Source organism: Tiliqua scincoides, chromosome 2 (assembly GCF_035046505.1).
Source record: "Tiliqua scincoides isolate rTilSci1 chromosome 2, rTilSci1.hap2, whole genome shotgun sequence".
NCBI classification, from domain to species: domain Eukaryota; kingdom Metazoa; phylum Chordata; class Lepidosauria; order Squamata; family Scincidae; genus Tiliqua; species Tiliqua scincoides.
The window spans coordinates 130205180-130222688 of record NC_089822.1 but is presented as its reverse complement, the minus strand read 5'-3'; the positions used below and the strand labels follow the sequence as shown (position 1 = coordinate 130222688).

General features: G+C 44.6%; 1 protein-coding gene across 1 annotated transcript in view; it reads left to right on the top strand.

The window, feature by feature from the left end:
- Positions 1-736: 736 nt before the first annotated feature.
- AGAP2 (ArfGAP with GTPase domain, ankyrin repeat and PH domain 2) overlaps positions 737-17509 on the top strand; it is a 126406-nt gene continuing 109633 nt past the window's right edge. Inside the window, exon 1 of the mRNA XM_066613677.1 lies at positions 737-896. Coding sequence (XP_066469774.1) covers positions 737-896 — 160 coding nt within the window. The remainder of the gene's footprint in view (positions 897-17509) is intronic.

Genomic DNA, 17509 nt, shown 5'->3' with positions numbered 1-17509 from the left:
GCAGTTTCCAGATCATCTTCAATCAAGGGCATCTTCTTTAAAGCTGCTGGTACAATGTTGACCAATAGCCAATAAACGTAGTTTTCCAAAGCAGCTGGTTCACACTTGCAGCATGCAGGGTGGACATCTTCAGCCAGCATCCAACTGTGAATACGAGGCCTCACATCTCCTTATTACTAGTATTACGGCTTACCGTGAGCACCGCATAGGGTCGGTAAGGTGGATAGGTGTGTCTAGATGTACGAGGGAGTGACTATGCAGCTGTTGGCCGCATGTATGTTTCCACATGGCTTTTTGTTTATCCAAGTACTGTTGCCAAAATGCAATGTAATAATTACATGGTTTGGAAAGCTGGAGATCCCAGCACCTGAAAATCCTGTCCTGCCTGCTTTGGGAGTACCCAGTTCTGCCTGAGATTCTGGAGGACGTTACACAGCCCTGGCTGAGAAGACACTGGATTGTAGTTTGCAGAGCTACACCCTTGCCTGGTGTCAGAATCAGATAGAGATGAGGCAATTGAAAGCAGTGGCTTTGAAATGTGACGTTCTGCCCAGGAAGTGCAACTGTCAGAGAGAGAGAGAGAGAGAGAGAGCGAGAGGCAGGCAAATCAGGCTTCCTCAACTGAGTAAGGCACTTTAGCTTTGCAAGAGCATTGCATTGGCTGTTTGGCAAAGAAGGGCAGAAGACTGGACCATGGGCTGAGATCTGGAGCTAGTCTTTGGAGAGCTTCTGCACCATGAACGTACAAAGGCAGCTGGCATCTGCAGCCATCAGAGCTGAGGCGCAGAGGTACGAGGGAGTGAAAGTGCAACTTAACAAACTGTTCCGACTTCTGGAGCTGATTGGTGAACCCGAGTTGAAGAACAGCATTAAGGCTTCCCTGAGCATTGTCAGAGGTGAGTCTCTGGGGCTTGCAAGGGGATGGAACAGTCAGGCCTCGCATAAAGCATTTCTTCAACTATTTCGATAGGATGTGTGCTGGAAATGAGCTTTTTCTCAGGCTGTCAATGGAAAAAAAAGGTTGTTCATTAATTATCTGCACACCACAAAACCTCAAACATGATGTTCCTGAGAATCTGGAAGGAAGGGAGTGGTAACACTAAAGAGCTAAGCTGATTCTAAAAATGATACAACTTCAATACCCGTCATTATTGCGTATGCTCTAGATCAGCAGTTTTCAACCTTTTTATCTCAAGGCACACTGACAAGATGCTCAAACTTTCAGGGCCCACCATCGGTTTTTTGACCCTTGACAAGGCATGCTGCGCTGCTGGTGGGGGACTCCCATCCCCCAATGACCATACTAATAAATGACCCTCCCCCAAACTCCCACGGCACACCTGCAAACCATTCGTGGCACACCAATGTGCCACGGCACATCGGTTGAAAAATACTGATCTAGGTATGTACTCACCATGAAAGGCACTCTCTGGTTTGCTAGTAGTGGACAGTCACTGGGACAAAAAGCAGGATGAACATTCGGGAATGGGGCCTGAAAGGCCATGTAAAGGGCTCTGTGAATCAGCGTGATTAACCAAGGGGAAAATTCAAAATCTGCCTCTCACCTGGTTCTTAGGAGAGGCCGACAAAAAACTTGATCTTTAAAAAATAAGTAATGGTACAATCCATCCAAGCTTAACCTCTTTTAAGTTCCATTGATTTCACTGAGAGGAGTTTAAGCATGTGCTCAACTCTCCCATTGAAATCAAATGGACTTGGATGTGTGAAATTTGTCTCATGCCCCTTGTCTCTCCCATTATGAAAACAAACAAACATGTAAGCTGTGTTCAATTTTTAGTCAGAAAAAAACAACCTTCCAGTGTTCTAACCCTTGTGTTCCGACCTAGCAGTTTCTGGGTTGCACCCCAAAGTGCCCTGTGTTATTATTATTTATTATTAACTGTATTTATATACTGCTTTTCAACAAAAAAGTTCACAAAGTGGTTTACAGAGAAAAATCAAACTAATGGCTCCCTGTCCCCAAAGGGCTCACAATCTAAAAAGATGCAAAAGAACACCAGCAGACAGCCACTAGAACAAACACTGCTGGGGTGAGGTGGGCCAGATACTCTCCCCCTGCTAAAAAAAGAGGAGCACTCGCTTGAAAAAGTGCCTCTTACCCAATTAGCAGGGGTTCTGGGCAGTAAGTTCAGGGCAGGTCCGGTGCTCGCTCCACCAAAAATTAGATTATGTACTACTGGTTGGTTGTGATCCAAAGTCTTAGAGCGGCTGGACTATCTTTTTTTCAGGCAGTGCAGAGGGGAGGGAAGAAAGAGAAAGAAAGGGGGTAAGCATGTGGAGTGCTTTTGTGGCTTGACATCATGCCACTTGAGTGAGAGACTTAGCTCTGTTCCCCCCCCCCATCAAAGTACATACTTTATACAGCACTGTGGCATAAAGCTGGAGAACAGGCATCTGTTTATTTTATTATTCTTGTTTATGTGCTTTGCCCACCATAATTCAGTTGTGATTTTACTCCTGCAAAACTGACTCCTGTTGTAATTGTACTCCTGCATCTTTGTGAACCTGGAGGAGAACTTCTAGTGTGGCTGAGTGTCTTGCCAGAAACTCTGCTTTGTTCTAGCTGGCAGCTCTGCTCTTGCAAAGCTTATTTGGCTCCTCTCAGTAGCTGATCACGCTGTTTAGGAAGGCCCTGGAAAGAAAGAAAGAAATCAGATAAGAGGAAAGGAAACTTACTATTAGTGCATATGATGGTGAGTTTTCAACAGGGAAGAGATGCCGATCAGCCTTAACAGTGGTAGGTAGTTTACCTCCCAAGAAGTAGAATTGGCAGGTCTGCAGTCTGAGTTCTAAAAAGCTGCTGTACTTGCATTCAGTACTGGTTGGGTTTCAGGGTCAGAACATGTCAACTTTTAGTTAGTGGGATGTGCAAGCTTCTCTGCAAAGTATGCTCTGGGATATATTCAAAATGAATGTTCAGCAAAGTAGTGTGTTTTTAAGAGTCTCTGTTGTAGTTAATGTTTTTATACCTCCTAACTATTGCAATGTGTTCAGCACAGTCATTCCACCCCCACCCTTTTTTTAAAGCAAGGGAATCATGGCTTTGGCATGCATGCTTAGCTTACAGGCCTATGCCATCGCTACAGGAATTCTCGAAGTGAGTTCATACATGAGGTCCTGAGGAATAAACAACAGGGGATCTGAAATGGGGGTAGGGGGATATAATTTTCCCCCCTTAAAATGGCACCTCTGCTAGGCTTCTGATGGATTGTAGTCTGGGTTTGGGAAGCCCAGCTGGATAAAGATTTTATTTATGCATGCATGCCCTGCCATCTTTGTGCCAAAGTGCCTTAAAGCAGCTTACAACCAAATGAGAACAAAATTAAGGGTGTAAATTAATCAAACAACAATAAAATGGACACCACAGTAAAAATAACAAAAGCAGTCCAGCAATGGAAAACCACAAACCTCAAAACAGCAGCTTAGAGGGCCCAAAATAAAACTGGCTTTACTTGCTGTCAGAACGTCAGAAATGAAGGAGCAGGTCATATAGAAGCGAGTGTGGTTTACTGGACAAAGTGCTGGACTAGAACCCAAGAGATTCCGATTCAAGTCCATGCGTAGCTGACAATCTTCTGGGTGGATTAGTTAATGCCACTCAGTGTAGCTACCTCACAAGGTTGTTGTGAGGATAAAATGCAAGTTGCAGGTGATGGAGATGGAGCTTCCTGGAGGAAGGGCAGGATAAGCATGTAATAAGTAATCTTTCCCCAGGGAGAAAGTTCCTCAGCTTTGGCGCCACTATAGAAAGGACTTTGCCCCAGGTGACCCCATCCCTGCCATAGAAAATCCTGTATTGTAGAGGGTTTGTACCATAAGGGTTGCCAGGTGCCCTTTAATTGAAGGAAATTATCTTACTCCAGAACTAGAAGGCCCTGTAGAAAATTATGGGTGATGTTCAAAAGGAATCAGCTAAATTAATTCTAGCTCCACAGCAACCTGTAGAAGACTTTGGGCGCAATCCTAACCAACTTTCCAGCACTGGCATAGCTGTGCCAGTGGGGCGTGTGCTACATCCTGCAGTTGGGGGGCAGTCACAGAGGCCTCCTCAAGGTATAGGAATGTTTGTTCCCTTACCTCGGAGCTGCATTGCCCTTATGTTAGAGCTGGAAAGTTGGTTAGGACTGTGGCCATATTCATCTAGGGAGCAACAGTGCTTGGTAGTGGCATAGCTAGAGGGGGTGTAAAGCACTAAGTTTTGCACGGAGCCTTACCACGGCGTACAAGTGGCCCCCTCCCTCCCCTTCAGAGCAAGCTTTGCACCCTGTGTAGCTACGCCACTGGCACTTGGCACATGGGGCATGGTGGTGACTGCTTGCGTGATTTGGAATTTGATCTTTTTTGACCCAAAGAATGGAAAAATGTTTTAGAAGCCAACCAAATGAGGAATGGTAAAATAACAAGGGGGAGGGTCCTACTGTGAGCAGGCATCAAATGTATGTTATCTACTAGTTGTATTATCTATTAGTTATGTACTGCTTTTAAAGATAGGCAACCATTAAATACAATTATTTTTTTAAAAAAAATACATACATAGCATTTGCATTTGACCACCAATGGATGTTTTATACAAAAAAAAAGAACTCCACCAAAGATCCATTTGAAGACCATTTTTAAAAGGGGAAATAGGAAAGGGATATAATTAGGGGAACAGAGAGCAAATGTCTTAGAACAGGATTAAGCAGTCTTGGGGGAACCCCATCCCTGTTCTAAATCGGTTGGCCCATGAGGGAAAAAGCTGAGAGGGGAAAAAGCTGTATTGAACCAGCCAAACCTAAAGATTTATTGCAAAGAGTAGTAGTTGGCAACCTTCAGTCTCGAAAGACTATGGTATCGCACTCTGAAAGGTGGTTCTGGAACAGCGTCTAGTGTGGCTGAAAAGGCCGATTCGGGAGTGACAATCCCTTCCACACTGGGAGCAAGTGCAGTCTGTCCGTGGCCTGTCCCCCTGGCTATGGGCCTTCCTTCTTTGCCTCTTAGCCTCAGACTGTTGGCCAAGTGTCTCTTCAAACTGGGAAAGGCCATGTTGCACAGCCTGCCTCCAAGCGGGCCGCTCAGAGGCCAGGGTTTCCCACTTGTTGAGGTCCACTCCTATTGCAAAGTCCTGCTTTAAAAACACTTGGAGAATTAAGAAGTCTTTAGTCACTAGAAAAAAAGGAGATAGGTTCCTTGAGGGAGCAAGTTCCACACTGAGTGGCCTTGGAAAGCAAAAGCTGCATCAGCTACCTCCAGTGTTGCCAACGCCATATGGAAGCACAGAATGGCACTTCAGTGCCCTCTGCAACACTTCAGAGGATTCTGGGATGCAACTTTTGGGCTCCAGTGCTGCTGAAAAATGACAGCTGCCCTCAAAAAAATCTCTACATTACCTCGTATTTGGTTGCCAACTTTTATCAGTGCCTGCTTCTGTGCCTTTACTGGCCACTTTGTCCACAGTAATTAGCTGGTGATAATGCTTATCTGAATGTCCTTGAGAGCATCATCTGCACAGAAAAGCACAGGGCAAGTGAAGCCATTTTTCTTCCTGGTCAGTTTGCAGTCTCTTATACTGGATATAGATTAAGGGCCCAATCCTATCCAACTTTCCAGTGCTGGTGCAGCCCTGCCAATGGGGCAGGAGGTCTGGTCTAGAGGGTAGAGCCTCCGTCTGCCTGAAGATAACATCCACAAGGTCGCCAGTTCGAGGCCACCGGCACCGTGCGACCTTGAAGCAGCTGGCAAGCTGCAGCTGAGCTGTTCCATCTGCTCGGAGCGTGGGAGGATGGAGGCCAGAATGTTAAACCAGATTGGAGTGTAACACCTTGAATGTAGTGGTTCTTGAAAGAAAGAACCTTCTTTCAATTTGTAAAAATCCCTGCGTGGATTTAATAAGCCTGCCTATGTAAACCGCCTTGAATAAAGTCTTGAATAAAGACCAAGAAAGGCGGTATATAAATATCTATTATTATTATTATTATTATTATTATTATTATTATTATTATTATTATTATTATTATTATTATTATTATGCGCTGCATCTTGTGGTAGGGGGGCAGTCATGGAGGCCTCTTCCAGGTAAGGGAATGTTTGTTCCCTTTCCTTGGGGCTGCATTGCGGCTGCACCGGTACTGGAAAATTGGATAGGATTGGGCCCTTAGTCAGTAGATATACCACAAAATTGGTCCCTTTGTGAGTTTCCCAGAGCAAGGCTCAGATCTAAACGGGGAGCCTCTGATGCAGAAGGCCCTAAATATTGTGTTAAATTCAGTATACATAAGTTGATGGATATCATCTGCTCTCCATGAGAGGGTGGGATTAAATCATGCCTAGAAGAATGCAGAAATAGCTTATCCAGTATGTGAAACCTTTTTAACTGTGGGGCCAGCTGAGCAATGGAACAAGGAAGCTTAGAACAACACAGAGAGCAAAAGTTACTGCCAGTGAAGATTTGTTTAAATTTAATTATGCTTTGATTGCATGTAAGTTCTCTGGCGATTTCTTTCAGGTGGCAATTTAAAAAAAAAAATCCTTACAGGAAGGTTTTGCACCTCAAAGGGCTTGCTGAAGCCTTTATCATCTTCATGCCTTCCTGTTTCTGAGGTTCCTTCTGGGGATGGAACTGGGACTGGCTCCATTGTGGATAGTGATGCTTACTTATATACATTCTAAAAGCGTCTGATGTGTGCCTCAGCTTTGAATAGAAGCATGTGCCAAGAATCAGAAGTTTGGGAAACACTGTGCTGGGGTTGCTGGATGTAGGAGCCAATAGGGGTACTGTGCCTTTAGACCCAAATCCTAACCAACTTTTCCGTACTGACATAGCTGTGGCACTGGGACATGTGCTGCATCCTGCAGTTGGATGGCAGTCATGAAGGCCTCCTCAAGGTAAGGCAATGTTTGTCCCTTTGCCTCAGAGCTGCACTGCCCTTACCCCGGCACTGGAAAGTTGGTTAGGATTGCGCCCTTAGTTTAATAGTTTTATGGAAGCAGGAGGTTAAGCAGGTGCAGCTTGTCACATCAAAGTTTTTGTAAAGAAGCAGAAAAAAATGGCATCTGCTGATGTCTTGTATAAAACCGTTTAAGGCACAGGAACCCAGTCTTTCTCTGCATGTGGTTACCCTCCTTCCTTCCATGTAAGTTCCAGTTGCACGTCACAGCACCTGACTGAGAACACAGGAAGCTGTCTGGTGAATGCAGCTGACCTGTCCTTGCTGCTATAGCACTTCTCTTTTTGATGGAACAGCAAATAAAGCCTGACACACTCGGCCTCCAGCTTCAGCAAGGGGTTCTCGTAGCTGAATGGGGTGGGGGAAGTACTAATAACCCAGCCCTCTCTACCCCCCAAATGATGTCTGTGTGCACTGGAGCCTGAAACAACAAGTGAAAAGCACAGCCTTCAACAGTGCCGTATGGCAGCCCTCGCTGGGCTCTGTTGTCACTTCCCATCTTGGTGGAGACGATGAGAGAGTCGTTGATCCTCAGCAGCTTGAAATGTTATCTGTTGAACAACGGCAGCTGACTGGCGGGCTAAAAGGGATGCTCCTTCCTAAACAAAGCAGTGGGGGAGTCCCTTTGCCTGGATATCCCATCCACAGGGGTTAGCTTCACCCAGAAATGAATGATCCTGACAGCGGAGAGTTCCCTCCTGCTGTTGGCATTGGGTAACTCATCTACACACTCCTCAGGCAAAGAGGACAAAGTGGCATGCAATACAGTGTTTAGATAGACAAACACAAAGAATTATGCTGATCCCCACACATGTGGAAGAAATTCATATCATAGGTGTGCAGAGAACACAGAGTGCCCTTTCGTGCAGACAGACACACATACGCACTTCCATTCTTCCAGCCATTCAATACTGACAGATTGACAACAGTTTTCTGGGTAATATACAGAGCACAGAAGTAGATCCTATTTAAAAAAAGAAAAGAAAAGAAGGGAAAGGCAAATGCAAATATTTATATATTTTTCACATTTCGGTACTGCCCTTCCTCTCAGGGTGGTGTACACGGTTCTTTTTTTCTCACAACAATCCGGTGAGGTAGGTTAGGCTGTGAGGTAGTGACTGGCTGAAGGTTACCCAGGAAGCTTTGTGGCTGAGTGGGGATTATGGAACTGGCTGTTCCAGATGTAAGTTCAACACCAGAACCACTACACCATCCTGTCTCTCAAATAGGTATCTAGTAGGCAATTTTTTAAAAGACACCTGAAAAAATAGCAAATGACCATCTCAAAGAAACACTATACAGTATATTATGCACTGCTAAAATAGCTCTACTGCTTTGGTTGCGTATCTGTGGATTTCACACAATGAACTCAGCCCAATGTGTCTTTTTTGGCATCTAACTGCAGCCACTCATCCAGTTATATCTTGGCAAGGGGAGCAATGAAAGTCTGTCCATACTGAGTTAGTGCATAATGTTAGCATGCACAGAATTGGCTCTGTGCACAGCAATGTTGTTGAAAGCCAGCATGAATTGCTTGACAGACAAAAGCACAATTCGCTTTCTGGGCTTTGATAGTAGGAGTTGTGGACTAAACAGGAAAAAAGACTGACCAGTTCTGGTGCCTTCAAAAATACTTCCAAAATATGCAACCATTGATGCTTATCTCCATGTGAAAAAGAGCTTCACCAGACAGTTAATTCCTGCATATCAAACTGTTGTGGAAGGTGGAACTGTTTGAAAACTTGATAATCCCTTCTGCCAGAGAATATTGTGGGTACTGGAGGTCTCTGCAAGGTCTGAAATGACTACCCAAGCTTGCTTGTTCTTTCGTTCTTTCGTTCTTTCTTTCGTAAGAAAAAAGTTCTGCAAGTGGATTCTAGCAATATTTCTAAAAACAAACTCATATTCACAAATCATTTGAATCCGTATTTCATTGGCTTGACAATTGGCATGTACCATTTTGTTATTTTTGATTTAGAAAAAAAGGCAACTGGGGGGCATTTATATCATTATGCTTGATGTGGAGAAACAGGATAACAAGGAAGATTTTTCTGCCTTTCCTTACTAGTATTCAGGGTCATTCAATGAATTGATTGGCAGGAGATTCAGAACCAAAGACTTCACTTGGTTCTGAACTGAACCAAGTTGAGTGAATAAGGCCCAAATCCTAACCCAGCACTGGTATAGTTATGCCAGTGGGGCATGTGCTGCATCCTGCAGTTGGGGGACAGTCACAGATGCCTTCTCAAGGTAAGGAAATGTTTGTTTCCTTACCTTGAAGCTGCATTGCCCTTAGGTCGATGCTGGAAAGTTGCATAGGATTGTGCCCTAAGTTGAGTGGAGTACTTAAGTTGAGTGAAGTGAACTACTTCACTCAATTTATTTAACAGCCAAGTCCTAACTACCGGATGGTGATGTAGAAGTGCTGGTGTGGCCTACGCTGCATCTCACAGGGGAATTTCAGTTGCTGGACACATTTGTCCCCTTGCTCCAAGGTAAGCCTCAGCAGCCACAATGAGTCAACATGGACCTGTGCCAGACCTGGCACAAGTTTGCGTTGATCCATGTCGGTGGATAAGGCCTGGGAAGTTAGCCTATCCCAGATAGGATATGGCTTCTGCCAGTGCCACTGATCCTGCCCCCCTTCCCAGGCCCAATCTGCCCACCTCACTCCTGTTGCTATCCTCCCTAGCCCCATTTTACCCCTCCCTCTGCCCCTGCAGTGGACTCACCTGCTCTGGAAGACCATGTGCAGAAAGGCTCTGGCCTTCCTGCCATTGCGTCTGGAAGAAGCACTGTCACAAAGTGCTTTACAATACTTCTGCAACAGCACAAAGGCCTGGTGCGCTGGTGGAATGCACATTCTGCTGGCACACCACTTAGTCAGGATTGGACCATAAGTTATGGAATGGAATTCACTGTGGTGTGGTGATGACCTATTGTTTCCATGGCTTTGAAGAGGCACAAGACAAATTCATTGAGAGGTCTATCAATGACTGTTATTGAGCATAATGGCAATAGGAAATCTCCAGGGTCAGAGAAAATTTGCCATTGATCATGAGATGAGGGGGAGCAACATTTTCTTCTCATTTCCAACTTTAGGGTTTTCCAGAGGTATCTGCTTGGTCACTGCAAGAAACAAGCTGCTGGATATGGTGATCTTGTGGTCTGATCCAGCCAGGCACTTAACGTCCTTGTTTAAAACCAAGTTCATGAATTCTGTGACGCATTTTTGGCTGGTGATTGTCACAAAGTACAAGACCTATTATTAGATTGGTTGAGCAATTTGTAATGTTGGAGTTCATGGTATATTTGTCCTTTTCTTTGAAGGTAACAGAACACAAACTTTCATTTTTGTTAATCAAACAAATGGAACTTGATATTTGACTTCCCTGAAAATCAATTCATGTAGTCTTTTAAAAAGACAGGGTTTGTGCAAATATGCTCAAGCTGTTAAATCAATGAGACATGTTAATTGGAATGAATTAACAGATTCAAAATAGTTGGATTCAAAACTGTGCAGACCTGATCCACTGTTGCCTTAAAACCCTTTCCAGACATTTGTTCTGAGAAGAACAAGCACATCGGGTTTTGCTTTTGACTGATGCTTCATAACTATTTGTTTGTTCTACCCAGAGTATAGAACACGGGTCTGAGAGCAATGCTTTTCAACCAGTGGTACTTCACAGTATGGCAGGTAGTTCTTGATTCCATGCCATGGTGACCACTGCCCCCACAGTCTGTCTGCACTGGAAGTGGAAATGGCTGCGATGACGCCACTAGTAGGCAAGATGTGGCTGTAAGTGTGTCTGTCCCTTCAAAAGAGGCACAGTTTGGGGGAGAAGCCTCAACCGTAGGGCAAGCCACTTGCTGCTGTGCACAGCTGTTTCCTCTGGTGAAAGGGTTGGTTTTCACAAAAGTGAAGGGGAGCATTGAAAAGCCTAAAGGAGTGCTAAAGAACACCACTTATGGCTGAAAATGTCTCCGAGCTATCAGAGATGCCAGTTAGGGACAACATTTCAGACTAAATGTGGTTATTCCTCCAGAGCACCTGTCAAACTCATCAGTTCTGCAAACGGAAGAACTATAGTTAGAAACAATTAAGTAGGCCTTTCTGTGCACCAGAGCTATAAATCTCTTTGCTTAAAGAAAAAGATGTCCTGTGTTGATAACACTGCCAAAGTTATTATGAGGTTCAAAAACTAACCACAACAAATGTTCTCAGAACCCCCTGTTTAGGTGCACTAAAGTGTGAGCCTTTAAACCTTGGTCTCCTGTTAAAATATCAACATATGACTCTACCTTCTAGTGATTCTTTGGTCTACCTATCCCAGAATAGTCTACACCAGGATTTCTCAAACTGTGGGTCGTGACCCACTTGGTGGGTTGTGACCCAATGTCTGGTGTGTCCTAGTTTGGGCCTTTCCACCTGCCTTTGCATCCAGTTGGCTCCAAATTGGAGCCCTCTGGATGCAATTGAAGGCTGCACCAGACCTCCACAAGCAGCTGGAAAGTCACTTCCGATTTACTTCTGGGTTCATGAAAGTGACTTTCAGATGATTCCAGAGGTCTGCAGAGGCTTGGCGCCAGAAAAGGAGGTGGGTCATGGCGCACATTGCAGCAGAACAGGTGGGTCACAGCAGGGGAAGTTTGAGAACCACTGGTCTGCACTGATTGGCAGTAGCACTCCAAGGCTTCAGACTCAGGGGCCTTTCCCAGCCCAACCTGAATCTGTCCAGGATTTAATCTGAGACCTTCCACATGCAAAACTAGTGCTCTACCATGGGTCTATGGCCCCATTTTTGAGCCCTCAACATTATGCAGCCTCATAAGAAGAGAGTTTGTGTCTTTAAGAACCACTTCTGAAAGAAGCAGAAAAAAATCAATAGTGATGCAAGGATGGGGAAAGTGTCACTTGTTGATTTCTGCAGCAGTTAAAGAGACAAAGATTCTACCTATAAACAGGCTGGCAAGTGAATGTCCTGCTAATGCAGTTTACCTGTGCCCTCACTGTTGGGCCAATTACATTGCAATGGTGGTGTGAGGAGTTGTGTGTCAGCAGGGACACCAAAGGTCCAGAACCCAGGTAATTACTGTCTGAACACTCTTGTCCTCAGCAGAAGTGAAAGGTGGTAGTCTGGAAAATATGGAGTGGAAATCTGGATCCAGGCTATGGTGTGCCAACAATCCCTGCCCACATGATACAAGACAGTACAGAAATATGTTTAGGGAACTGATTCTAATGGCTCCCTGGTTAGAATAGCCAGAATTCCTATGAGCAATTCCTGCATCCAAGAGTCTGTTGTGTTATAGGTTGCAAAAGTGGATGCTGCCTGCAACTTGCTCTGATTATCTTGTTTTGATTGTTGGTGCTTTGTTGTATTTTTTTTTTCCTACTTGCTGCATTTTATTTTGTGATTGTAGTGATCTCTTTAAAATGAGTTTTTGTACCCTGACTTGCATCTCTTAAGGGGAGAAAGGCGGGGTATAAAAGTTTTAAATCAAGCAATAGAAATAAATGAGCTGACTAAATGTCAGGCTTGCCAAATGTCCAGAAGAAATACCAGCTCTTATGCCTTTAAAAGCAACCTTACAGGAAAAAGGATCCTGTAAGGAAAACCTTACAGGAAAAAGGATCTTACAGGAAAAAGCATCAGGCTTTTCATGGAATAAAGTCATCAACTGCTAATATCTACATCAAGTTGCTGTTAAGACACAGCTACAGGGGCTAGTTGAAAAATTGGCAACCCTCATGGTCAGTTTAATGTTTCACAGTATCAAGGCTGCAATTTCATGCAAATGTACCTGGGAGTGACTCCCACTCAACTCAGTGAGACTTACTTCTGAGTAAACATATAAAAGACTGTAAACATGTAAAAGATTGCCAGCCTTTTTTTACTGGTCCTGCTCCTGTGCCTGCCATATCGGTCTGGCATGCATAAATTTAGCTTTTCCTTACATGGAAATAGAGAGTTAGAGAAAAGCTTCACTTTCTGCATGACAGTTTGCACTGAAAAGCAGAAGAGAAGAAGCACTAAAAAAAAAAATTGGCAAACTTACATGGCTGTGACTTGCTTATTTAACTTTTCAGTACCATACCAGGAATTCCTTCCTTGTTTAACATATGCAACTGTATCTATTTTTCTCTGTCAAATCCTTAAGTGTGTGGTTGTACTCTTTGTAAAAATAGCAGGAAGTGGCTTGCTCGTCTATTAAGTAGAGAGAAGGGTTCAGGGATGAAGGGGTGCCACAGAGCCTCAGCTCGGTCGCCTTAGCCTCAATTACAGTCCTCAGCTGCATCAAGCACTGCGGTTTTCCTGCCAGACGTAGCTTCCTCCATCTTGCACTACTGATTTGACATGATTTTCCTACTCAGGAGTAGAAAGCGGAGGACTTCTCAGGAGGGCCTTTTCATGGGCTGCCAAAGGCTCCGTTGGCTCCTTAGTCTTTTCCAGAGAGCTGTGAGGAAGGCTGAACGGGGGCAAAGTTGGCTTTAGGTGTTAATCTGCCTTTTAAAACGTGTGCTTTTGTTTAAATGGGTTCATTTTGATGAGTGGTGCTCAATGGATCCATACTTGTTGTGAACGGCTTGGGATGCCCAAAGCACATCTTACAACATTTTGAACACTGATAAATTATATCCAGTGAGTGGGAAGGGGAGGGGCTGCTGGTTATTTGTCGATCCTCTGATCTAAATGGTGTATTTGCATGGCTATGTCCAGGGCTATGGTGGGAACATAGTTCACCACTACTTAAACTGCTGCACTCTTTTCTGGTTCATTTCTGGCTATTTCTAGTGCTGGTACTAACCTCCAAGGATCTGCAAGGTTCAGAACCACGATTCCTGAAGGACTCCCTCTGTATGAGCCTGCCTGTGTGCTGAGGTCATCTTTGGAGTCCTTCCTTCAAAAGCCACTGCATTCTGAAGTGTAGCAAGTGGCAACCAGGGAGGGGGACATTTCTGTTGGGTACCCTACCCGACTCCAGAGAAGCATGCTAGGCACCCACTTTGATGTCATTTTGTTGTGGGACAAATACAGTACCTTTTCTTTTCCCAGTTTGTTTAAATATATATTAATTTAAACCCTGGTATAACTATTTTTAACTGCAGTGTTGATTCTCAGCATGAGCATGCAGTGTTTGTTCTCAGCATGTCATAGGCCACCTTGGGGAAAAATGTTTTGGGGGGAAGGATGGGGTATAACATAATTCTAAGGAATGGATGGAGAATTTTGTTATGTTGGTGGAATCAAGGATGTTAGTTGGTGGGTGTTGTTTCTTTTAAGGGACATCTAGAGTTATGGTATCTGTTATATCCAGTTCTGGAAAGCCAGGATGTTCTGAAATAAAGCATATGCATATGTTCTGTGGAAATGCCACACACAGCACTGAAATAAAGGACATCTGGCCACACTGATGAAGGGCCAGACAAAACAGAACAGGAAGTGCCTACAAGATGCTATAAGTTGCCCTTGCTCATAAAAGCTGTTGCTAATTGACTAAGCACACACTTTGCATGTTATGTGGTACCGGGTTCAAGCCTTGGAATCTCCTGGAATAGGTTCACCTGACATTCAGAAATGTTAGGGTGCCTTAGGATGGCCTGAAGAAAGGCTGTGCTAAGAAAGTGGGTCAGGAGAAGGGACCAAGGAGGACTGAGAGATGGCTCTGTGGTTTGCAAGTACACCACAGGAGGCATGAGAAGGCAGGAATGGTAGGAAGAGATAAGGGGTTGAGAGTAGTTGTATTTGTGCAAAGTGAGAGGAAAAAGGAGTGCCAAAGGACATAAAACAAGAGATTATGTAGCTGGAGGCAGAAGGGAGAGGACTTTTAAATTGAGGACTAGAAGCCTGAGGATGATGTACAAAGTAAGAGGAGCCATTGGAGAGGCTCAGAGTTCCATTTCTATGACCCAAAGCAGTTGACATGGGCTAATGGTAGAAGCTAGGAGGATGGGCTAACATCTGTATCTTATTTTCTCATTATTATAAATAGTGTAGCACCATCAATGTGCAAGAGCATGGGGGGGCGGCACAAAAAGGCAAAGCGCATTTCTGGATAGAGAACTTTATCCCACATGTTGGACTGTTCAAATGATCTTAATTATCTGAAACGGAAGCAAGTCCGTAGAGATGTGTTCTTTATATGGGTGCATTTTATGTTTATTGATTGGTGATAAGAAAAGCATCCCGAGTGGGACAAAAGTACTTCTTTACCTTTAAGTAGCACCAGGGATTAGAAACTGTGGGTGGCAGTGAACCACTTATCTAAGGTATGCTTCCTCCCCCATGCTGCCTGTGACTTAAGCCTAGCACCATTATGGTATAGGAACAACACAGATGGGTGCCAATAGGAATTTTTTTTTTTCAGCTGGAAGGTGCGATTTGATGGTGGTCTGGATGAGGACCATGGCAGAGGGTTAAAATCCCCTCCAAGCATGCCACAGTCTTGACCTCTAGCAAGCCCAATCCATCTGATATTTGCTCAATAGAAAACAAACATGCAAGCTCTAATCACATGCTTACAATAATTTCTAGCTTGAGCCAGAGTTTCTCTGAAGCCTTCATGGAAAAGGTAGGTCTGACCAGTCTGGCTGCAGTGGCTACTATTCCTGCAGCAGATAGTGTAAAGCACACTATCATTTCTCCATACCAATTCCTTGAGAGAAGAAGGGCAGCTCTAGGTGATTTGTCAGTTGGCTGGAATTTTAACCTGATGTCTCCCTATCTACACCCAGCTCTTGATCCACTGCACTGGCCACTTGCCATTCAAAAAGCAATGCTGTTTGGTTGAACCCACTGCTAGTCCTCCTGTGTAAACTTCATGAGTGGCTTTGTGACTCAGGGCTTCTGCCTCCCATACCTGCTGCAGCTGCCAGCTCACTCTGCTCCCAGCTGTTCTCCAGACTGACGCACTCATCATGCCAGTACAGTGGTGTGCCATTTTCCTTGTCCCCCGTCCCCCCCCCAGTATGGCAAGGCCACAATGCAAATCAGGTTCCTGCAAGCTTGCACATTGGCTATGCCTGTCCCCTTGAGGCCAGCAACACTGCCTTCTTGAACCTGACCGCCTTGAGAGGCACATGAATGTGCCACCCTCCCCTCTTCTTCCTCCCTCCCTGCCACCCAGACCTTGCTGCATCTGCTGCTCTAGACAATTGCTGCCATCTCCCACATAGCAACCCAATGTTCTGCTGCCATGACAACAGGACAGTGTGGGAAGGATGGAGGGTTGCTAGGATGCTACGTGGCACCTTTCTTGGAGGTGATTAGCCCTAGCATGGGTACATTAGCACCCCCAGCTCAGTAATGGAAGGAGGCTTGGATCCAATGCCCTTGGTATAAAATATCTCACCCATTAGACTTTTCCAGACCTCTACAAGAGATTGACTTTGGCCAGCAGCTAAATTCCATGAGTGTGTCACTCAGCTTGTAAAGCAGGGCAACATGAAATGTTTGGGTCCCATCTTCAGGATCAGAATAGTGCAGTTCTCTCTGAGTGGGCCTGACAGGATATTCTCCTGTGGTGCAAATAACTTTCTTTGCTTCTATTCTGTCATTCTGATGCCCCCAGAATGGTTCCAAACAAGCTGCTACTCAAGGGACAAGAATGAAAGGGGAAAGCACTGCTCTTCTGATGGCTGTTGAGACTGGTTGTGTACAACCTAGCATATGTGGATTCCATTCAAGTCTATACAACGTCATTTTAAAATTTCATTGGTGTCTTTTATCTCCCAAAGTATTTATTTAGGGCTCAATCCTACCCAACTTTCCAGCACCGATGCAGTTGTGCCAATGGGACATGTGCTGCATCCTGTGCTGGGGGGCTGGTTGTGGAGGTCTCCTCAAGGTAAGGGTACAAATGTTCCCTTACCTCATGGCTGCATTGCAGCTACATCAGTGCTGGAAAATGGATAGGATTGTGTGTTAGATTAGGAGCCCCTTGAGGACAGAGACATTTGCCGTTGGTAAGTCTGCTATAAGTTACTCTCTGGCCAAACACATCAACTTTAAATACATACTTTGCTCTTGGAAATGTGTATTCTTTTTCCTTTTAAAATGTTTTAAAAAAATAAGAAAGTAACAGTATAGTGTCCTTGTGGCTTCATCCTCTGCAAAAACCATGTGGGAAGGGTTGGATTACATAAAAAACCACCAAAAAATGCTAGTGTCAGAGGTTTGCTGGGGGAGGGGTCAGATGCAGGCCGAAGGAGACACCGGTGTGGTTCTTCCTCTCTCCTTCCGTGTGGTTTTTGCATTTCTACTGTGGTACTGCAATAGTAACACTGACAGATCAGGTTTGGGGAGCAGATCTCCATTCACCAGCACTGACATCCTTCCTCCCACCGAAAAGCAAACCCAAGATCATTTGGGAGCTTACGACCTTCATTTTTCTGGAGCTGCCTGGTGATGTCATCACTCTCATCTTTGGCTGTTCAGTTTTAAACCACGGTAATATAGAAGAAGAGCATACAATATGATGTCATGGGATTGTGTCGGCAGCAGCATACGACAATATGGTGTTATAATACCTGCAAAGGCATTATGCCATGCAATAGTAAG